The 8,232-nt window shown below is 48.3% G+C and overlaps 2 protein-coding genes across 4 annotated transcripts; one reads left to right on the forward strand and one right to left on the reverse strand.

The window, feature by feature from the left end:
- Positions 1 to 44: 44 nt before the first annotated feature.
- Positions 45 to 1,327, reverse strand: ACYP1 (acylphosphatase 1). The gene is made up of 2 exons (XM_054826738.1): positions 1,169 to 1,327; positions 45 to 704 (listed from the first exon to the last, which is right to left on the reverse strand). Exons 1-2 carry the CDS (start codon positions 1,250 to 1,252, stop codon positions 489 to 491), a joined length of 300 nt encoding a protein of 99 aa, XP_054682713.1. The 5' UTR covers positions 1,253 to 1,327; the 3' UTR covers positions 45 to 488.
- A 116-nt stretch (positions 1,328 to 1,443) lies between these two features.
- On the forward strand, positions 1,444 to 8,144 carry ZC2HC1C (zinc finger C2HC-type containing 1C). 3 transcript variants are annotated; one of them, XM_054826735.1, is made up of 3 exons: positions 1,444 to 1,775; positions 2,252 to 3,485; positions 4,153 to 8,144. In XM_054826735.1, the coding sequence occupies exons 2-3, from the start codon at positions 2,259 to 2,261 to the stop codon at positions 4,417 to 4,419; spliced, it is 1,494 nt and encodes a 497-aa protein (XP_054682710.1). In that variant the 5' UTR covers positions 1,444 to 1,775; positions 2,252 to 2,258; the 3' UTR covers positions 4,420 to 8,144. The 3 variants fall into 3 exon arrangements, with proteins under 3 accessions (XP_054682710.1, XP_054682712.1, XP_054682711.1); XM_054826737.1 differs by having other exon boundaries at positions 2,438 to 3,485; XM_054826736.1 differs by having other exon boundaries at positions 1,738 to 1,775; positions 2,240 to 3,485.
- The last annotated feature ends 88 nt before the right edge of the window (positions 8,145 to 8,232 follow it).

An 8,232-nucleotide genomic window follows, 5' to 3' on the forward strand; every position in this document is an offset into this window, starting at 1 on the left:
CCAGTCCACTCAACTCCCCCCCATGACACATTCATTCCACCCAAGAAGCTCCAAGCAATTTTATTCTGAAGAAAAAATAAAGTTCTGGAACAAAATAAATTGTTTCTGAGGCATTTAGAGTACAGAAATAATGTTTTTAGCAATATTTAGTATCGACATGGATTCTGTGATTTCCTGCATGCAAGCGCAATGCTATACAAGTTACATATTTTACTCATGCACTCAAACCCCATTCTGCACAGACGTTCGGAAATAGAGGCTGTGTCCCTCAACAGCCCCTTTAGTAAAGATAGCACATATCTTCCTCTACCTGCCGACATTTTGTGAACAACTGAGAGTTAGACTAACAGTACAACAAACCAATAAATTAGAAACATAATAAAATAAAGTTCTCTACAGCTGAATATCGGCTGACAATGAACGGGGAAGAGGGGAAATGTTCTGTGAGGGCAGCTCATGCTCCAGCTTTTGCTTCTTCCTGGACAAAGTTACTTCAAAATCTGGAAGTCCTTGTGCTCCAGCGCTGTGATCTTCTTCTCATTGCTGAACTCGGCTCGGCTGATGCGAGACTGGGGACTGCCAATCTTCCTGAGCCATTCCTGCAGCTCCCGTACCCTGGCAGTTGGACCCTGAATTTGCCCTTGCACGGTGCCGTGGCTAGTATTTTGGACCCAACCAACAAGCCCTAGTCTCTTAGCCTCCCCCTGAGAAGAAAACGCAGAGCAAAATGCGATTAATCCAAACTGTAACAGAGCTACAGCATGACATTCACATACAGGAGTCCAGTTTATAGGTAAGACGCAGACTTCCAAGGAAGCTCCTGTGGCTCGGGCAGCAGGAAAGCAGCAGAGGATTCATCCAACTACTCATTATATTCTTTCACATGAAAAACTGGGGCTGAAATGCACTTTTCAGTTGTGCTTATGTAACATAGCACAGGCCGCCAGCAGCACTGAGAGGCGACAGCCCCCATTCAGAAGCGGCCGGAGCCCGGGCCGTGGCCGTGATCCAGCCCGTCCGTGGCTCAGCCCCACCGAGGTGCCCACAGACCCCACCGCAGCCCCGGAAGCGCTGACAGAGACCACCCCATCACGCAGGCTGCCCCTCAGGAAGGGGCAGGCCGCCCCTCAGGAAGGGGCACGCCACGGGACCACGCCTCACCACGCACCTGGGTGTACTTGCGGAAGAAAACGCCCTGCACCTTGCCGGACACCTCGTAATCCACAGAGACCAGACCCTCGCCGTCCGCCATGGCGGCGCCGCCGGCCTCCTCCTGCTGCCGCCGCACACTCCGCTGCGCGTGCGCGGCGCGGCTCGCGCTGGGGGCGTGACCTCGCCCGCCCCCGTAGCCAATGAAAATCCAAGATCCCCGAGAGACCGGGAAGGGGCTGGTTCTTCATTAACCGCCTCATGAATAATGTGTATTGACTCGCCCGCCGGTCGATCGCCGCTACCCGGCCATAGAGGTGGGGTCCTCCAGAGAGCAGAGTGGAAGGGGAGCGTTGCGGAGGAACCATCGAGAGACCGCTCACCGGCGAGAGTGGCGCAGGAACTGGCATTCGCGTGCCTGTCTCTAGGCAACAGCCGTCAACACGGCGCCCGGGGCGGCGGCAGGCGCGGGGCGGCGGGCAGAGCTCCGCGCTGCCCCGGGGCGAGCGTGGAGCGCAGGAGGAGGAGGTGTCGGGTCTCTTGGGCGATGGGAGACCGATGAGCGAAACGGGAGGCGACGCAGCTTGCCGAGGAGGCCGGGCGGAGCGCCGGCCACAGCCTCGCAGGTAACCCCGCTCGCCGGCCTGCGGCCTGGGTACCTGACACGCTTCGGGGGATGTGGTAGGACGAGCCACGGAAAGATTGTACTGAGCTTTACAGGACGCCTGTGTGTCAGGCCTGCGTGTCATACTGGATGCCAAAACTGAAGGGACACATTATGGGAAACCCCCTGGGGGAGCATAACAATTTCCCTGGCAGTACAGCATATTTCTGCTGCTGCAACAATAAGACAGGGCTCAGAGAGAGAGCAAAATAAAAGCATATCTTATTTCTGGCTGCATAAACAATTGGGGCTGGAAGAGACAGCATGGGAGTTCCCTAGATGGAAGGAATGTAAAGGTTTACAGAACCCAGAAATGTTACAAAACCTTTGCTAATATTTATTGTAGCCTCCAGGTATAGACTGTTAGGAGAACATTTGTCCGGTTTTGGATAAGATAGGTTGTAATGATGTTGCTTCTAACCTCAGGCTCTTTCTCAGGCACTGAATGGCTTTGTTTCCACCAGTGGACTCTGTGGTGGCAGCTACTAAGGTTGTTCCCAGTTCCCAGCTGGAACACCAGAAGAACAACCTTCAGCATGAACTCATACCTGACAAAGAGGAAAGTTTAAAGGATCTGTATGCCCGAAAGAGCCGAAGCTATTCATATTCTCTTTCTACAGAAAGCAGTCAACACGGCTGCAGGCACGGAAGCTTGGTTTCAGCTGGACCGCAGAACAAGTGTCTCACCAGCCAGACCAAAACTCTGCCAGCTAAATCAGTAGCCAGACGGAAAGAAGGAGTGGACCGTGCATATCCCCTGAAACCAATTTTTCACCACAAGGGTGTGAGTGTTCCAGTGGTCAACACAGCACAGCTCAGAAGTTCTCCGTACATGGAGGAAGCTCCAAATAGTAGGCCTGGCTCAATGAGCAAAGGGAAGCCTCCAGCAGGGAGGTCTCAGCTAGCTGCAGTGCTCTCTCCTTGGACAGCAGAGCCTAAACAGTCAGCCTCCCATCTATACAGGAGAGAGCTGGCCTACATCCTAAAGTTGGAGGCAGATGGACGGAACCTGGAAGAGGAAATTCGAAAGAAAGAGGCCCTCCTCAGAGAGAAGCTGAGGAGAACAAAGGAGGAGCTTAGGAGGATTCAAAGAGAGAAGGAGCTTGTTGAGGCAGAGGAGAGAAGAGGCAGAGAAGCAGAGAGGACCCATGAGCGAAAGGCCGGAAGGCAGCCTGAAGAGAAAACTTTCAGGGTTGCAGCCAGGCCAGGTGATGGGGTCTTCAGTGGGGTGCAGTCTGCAGAGACCACTATCCCCAAACCTGGCACCACCCTCCATCCCCAAGATCTGGCTATGGGAAAGCTCAAGAAGGAGCGGCTGGTGGCCAGCAACAGCAAAATCCGAGACAGCATACCCATGGAGCGTTCAGCTGCTTGTTCAAAGCTGACCCCAAAACACAGCCCTTCTCCCTCTGCGCTCTCAGATCAAGATTCTGGTGAGCACCTGTCTACAGAGGTGCTGTACATACAGGCTAATAGTGCTGTGGAGCAGGGGGGGCTCGGACAGTGCAGCTTCTGTGGACGTAAGTTTCTCTGCACCAGGCTCGAGAAGCACATGAGTATCTGCGGCAGGAGTCAAGGCTCCAAGAGGAAGGTGTTTGACTCCAGCAAGGCCAGAGCTAGGGGCACAGAACTGGAACAGTATCAGCAGTGGAAGAGCTCAGAGAGGCCTCAGGTAACGTGCAGTCCCTTTATCTCTCTTGATCCACATCTACTGCTCACGTTCCTTCCACCTTGACATTTAATTCTGACTGAGCTGCGAGCACCTTCACGTGTACGTGGGGCTAAGGGATACAACCCAGCTACTGCCCCCGAAAGGTTCTTGCCAAACGGATAAATAGATCCATTTAAAATCTAGTAGATGAGGGTTGGGGGGGGGGGTGTCCCAACTGAGTTATCTCTGTAATGTGTCAAGTGTGTACTGCTGGAAAAAGCTCACTCCTTGCTGTAGATGCAGACTGGGTCTGCTGCAGTAAAGCTCTGTGACATTAGGGGCTGCAGGGAACTGGCTGAAATTCCAGGTAATAATGCAGACAGTAGAAACATGCAGCTCTATTCCTGCAAAGCAGCTATAGCAAGCCTCTCCAGTCCCTTGGCCCTGCTTGCTTTTCTGGTTATTCTCAAGCTCTTTTTAAGTATTGATGTCTCCATCAGTGTTTCCTTCAAATCCTCCTGGGTGCTGGTCTTTTTGATGTCCTTTGTAGGACCCAGCTTCTCAGGGAGGGTTTTACATCGACAGGGAATGCCCAGGGCCAGGTGACCTGAGTTGGACCGTGAGCATAAGACTGAGAATGGAGGCTGACGGTTTTGCCAGTCACTCTGACTGCCTTTCCCTTCTACAGAATAAGTCACCCAGAAGGAACAACTGGCGACAGAAGCACGAGGTTTTCATCCAGACCCTGCGCCAGGCCCGCCAGGTGCAGCAAGTCCTCTCCAAGGGAGGGAAAGTGTCTGACCTGCCCCCTTTACCTCCCATTGAAAACCCAGAATACGTTGCCTGCCCCTACTGCAGACGCCGATTTGCTCCTCAAGCAGCTGAGAGACACGTTCCTAAATGCAAAACCATCAAGAATAGGCCCTCACCCCCACCACAGAGGAGGCGCTGCTGAAGCGGTGTCCGACTGTACCTGCCGCTGCAATTCCCTGCCTGTTTTCTGCTGGGTTTCCAGCCACAGACACTTGCGCTTTCCCTAGTCTCAACACTGGCTGTGAGCATTGAGCTTGTACGTACAGCGAGTGAACAGCTTACGACGTATAAGCAGAATAGTAGAACTTGTGTACTTTGACCTGTGCCCCTCTGGGGGCCGCTTCTCCCATCCAGTGAGCTAAACATGGAATCTCAGCGTAGATGTAAGGCTGTCACTGCCAGCTAAACAGGGAAGAAAGGCTGTTGCTACAGACTGTCAGCGGGACAGCAGTGAGGAGCTAGCCAGCCATCAGAAAGGGGCTGTTCTTCAGAATCCTATTTTACCTGTAGGTTAGGGAGACTTGGGCGCTTTTTTTTTTTTCCTCTTTTTTTAATTAGTGGTGTCTGATGTGAAGAGAGCTGCTCTCCTTTAGCTCATGAGTGGCTGCAGACTCTGGTTTTTTTCCTTCTCCAAAAGCAGAGAGTAGTGCTCTTCAGAAGAACAGCTGGGCCATACAGAGCATCTGCCTTTTGTTTGCTCAACTGCTCTGTAGGTGCAGATGTTCACCCCAAACATGCTTACAGTGACAGCGGTTCTTGGCTGGTGTAGCATTTTTATTGTAACTACCTACAAGAGATTAGGATGTGAGGGGTTCCCCCTTTTTTTTTTTTGCCACAGAAAGGACTGTACATTCTTCAAAACTATTTAGCATTTAGACAAGGCACTTGAAAAAGTCAGACAGAGGGAGGGGAAGAAGCTATGTAAGCAGTTAACTTTTTGTGCAGCACCACACAGACCGCTGTGTTCTTCTGTCCTTGGTATTTGTGTTAGATGACAGGATCCAGAGCTGTTTCTTGGTCATTGCTCTTGCTCTGTCCTATTTGTTGTAGCACTGTTCAGATGAATAATGCATGTAGGTTTATTCCATGCTTGTTCTGCAGCTGCCCAAGACTTTATTTGGATGCTTTTCTAGAATGCTGATAACAATCCTGGGGCTACACCTTACCAGCCAAAGATTTGTAACATTACCATTTAGAAATCCAGCGTGACATTGTTTGAATTAAAAAAGGAGAACCGGAAGGAGTATTATTAAATGCTTCCTCAGCACAAGAAGCTCAGGATCAGAAATTCAGAGGGTTAGAAAAGCTAGCAGTAGCAGGCACTTACTGTTTTGAGTCCATATGTCAGTTCGTGTGCATAGAACAACAGAGATACTCCAAACCAGCCAGGCCCTTGACGCAACAGAACAACCATCCCAATGTGTCACTTACCACGTACAATAGCTGGGACTCAGAGTCGGGAAGGGGTGGAAGAAGAAATATTTAATACCACACAAGATCTAATGAATAAGCTCAGACTGGAAATTAGATTTCTAAACCAGGAGAAGAGTGAGGTCATGGAAAACCTTTCCAAATAGATTAGCACAGACAAGGAACCCACATTGTTTCAAGATGGACTTGGAGAAGATAATGGAAGGGAGCATACAGCAGGAGTTATAAGTTAAGAATCGCGATACAGAGCATTTGTTCCTATCTCCAGGCTTCTTGTATAAAGTGCGAAGAACACATCAGCGACAGTTCTGTGCCTCAGTGTATCACTTTCAGGAGCTGGGAAGGAATTCCCTTCCCACAGCAACCTTCCCTCGATTCCTAACTTGGCTTCTGATGGGTTTTTATTATTATTTTTTAATTTCCATCCAAAATCTTTAAGAACAACTACAGCTAAAAAGAAAGCCAAATGCCCTCCACCCCCACAGTATGCTAAATAACTTCACATCTGAAAACCTGCTAGCTGTTTCACTCATATGTTCAGGGTTAAATCAACAATTAGATTTACTGTAAAAAATCTGGAGTTTTCCTGCAAGCCAAGTTGCTAAAACTTGCACCCTTCCTTAAGTCATCTGCTTATTTTCATCTTGGTTGCAATGGTAGGGAATTATGACAAAAATATTCCACTTCTTTTGCTTTCTTCTCGAGATGTAAGGTAGTTCTCAGTGATATTGGCCTCATGCTGAATATCTTTGTTTGTCACAAACTGTTAAAGGGTCTTTTGGGGGAAATAGATGTCCTATAAACCCTTTGAGAGAATCATCCGCTTATAATTGGTGACAGTTCCTGTACATTTTTAAGTCAATTATTTTTCCAGATTCTGATTTTTAATATATTAGACTAGTTCTGTTCTGTAAAAGTTGTTTTAAATGGTCACAGAGGGGTTTATGTTCTCAAAGTAAGAATGACTACTTTGTATGAGAAAGTTGCAACAGGAAGCAAACAAGGGAACAAAAAAATTCCAGCAGCTCCTTTTGCAAGTCCTTCAGTAACACAGCAGCAGCTCATAGGAACCTAGAAAAAGGATAAAAAGCGACTAGATTAAACCGGATTATGAAGAAACACTCCAGCCTTCAGTGGGTGGGATGTGACTCCTGAAAGCAGTTCGAGAGCTTCTGCCCCTATAGATACCCAATCCCTTGGGCATACCCTAGAAAAGCCTGAACGTCCCAGAATGGGTCAGTGCTGCACTGTGCCAGCCAGGTATAGGAGTGTACAAACCTAGAGAGGAGAGAAAAACCAGGCTCAAAACAAGGGAAAATAATTAGCTATATCCAAATTGATCAGAGAAGCAAGACCAATGCTCTAACTTCAAAGCTTTGAAAATACAGGATAGCAAAAGGTGACAAGAAGTAAGAAAGGGGTAAGCTGGAAGCTTTATGCCAGCCTCCTTGAATTAATGAAAGGTGTAACTGAATTAAACAAGGAGTAGTTCAGAACCACTGCCTGTCTTGTAGTATTAACTCCCTTTCCCTTGCACCATGTTTTATTGACTGTGTTTAGTGGACCCTAAAAGTCAGCAGAGTGCAAATTGTAACTGGGGTAGATACACACAGAAAAGCTTTTGATACTGTAAAATAAATCCATCTGTTGGGGACTTCTCTTAAGTTACAGGCAAACAGCTAACGCTGAGATCGAAACTGTAGATTAAAGAAAAAAGTTATTGAAATTAAGTCACCAGGCTTCATTTGTTATCTTTGTTTCGGGGCTAACCACAGGCCATTCACCCCTCTCTGCTGAGCTATCGTTTCAGGACAGGACAGACAGCAGTATCCAGAGTCTCTGATAACTGGTTTAAAACTTAGTCATAGTTTAGCCAAAGCATCAGGCTCAGCACAGATTGACCCTGCTGCTTTGCTATCGTGGTTAGTGCGGCCCTGGCACTACTCGGGCTGTGTTATTCACGCCAGCTCAGCTTCCTCTGCTGCTACTGCAGTACAATCCCCCTCTCTGAGACATGCTGTATTTTCAGTATCCAAATCTCTGGTGAATTTTAAGTCTTTAACCCAGCTCTGCCTCTCAAGACATTTCACAATTTACTAAAAGCCCTGATAAAAAGTTAGAAGTGATGGGCGTTAAGTACAGTGTGCAGGAACAGTTGGCTGAGCAGGTGTCAGGCAGGTTCTTGCTTCTGGAGGCCTTAATGCTCAGTAGAAGCTGTTCTGAGAGAAACAGGTACTTCTTCCCTTTGAGCCTCTCTCTTCCTGTTACTCATTTCCCACTTGGCACTCAACTGTTGAAATAAACACACACACAAAAGCCCCCTGACGTCACTAGGAGGAGATGCAGCAGCAAGAGAAAAGAGTTGTTTGTTGTTTGGTTGTTGTTGTTTTTTAAATAAAGGGACACAGAACCTGACATTTTTTTCCCCACAGCAAAGAACCTGCAAGCCTCTTGGCCCTCTTTCTATAAGCAAAAAACAATAATCAAACAACAGAATGCCAGCTGACTATATGCATATTTCCCC

Source organism: Grus americana, chromosome 5 (genome assembly GCF_028858705.1).
Source record: "Grus americana isolate bGruAme1 chromosome 5, bGruAme1.mat, whole genome shotgun sequence".
Classification (NCBI taxonomy): Eukaryota; Metazoa; Chordata; class Aves; order Gruiformes; family Gruidae; genus Grus; species Grus americana.

Bases quoted from the DNA above. Each gene is read 5' to 3' on its own strand.
- ACYP1 (XM_054826738.1), bottom strand. From the start codon at position 1,252: ATGGCGGACGGCGAGGGTCTGGTCTCTGTGGATTACGAGGTGTCCGGC. The intron at 705-1,168 runs GTGCGTGGTGAG...TTTTCTTCTCAG, and splicing joins TCTTCCGCAAGTACACCCAG to GGGGAGGCTAAGAGACTAGG.
- ZC2HC1C (XM_054826735.1), top strand. From the start codon at position 2,259: ATGGCTTTGTTTCCACCAGTGGACTCTGTGGTGGCAGCTACTAAGGTT. The intron at 3,486-4,152 runs GTAACGTGCAGT...TCCCTTCTACAG, and splicing joins AGAGCTCAGAGAGGCCTCAG to AATAAGTCACCCAGAAGGAA.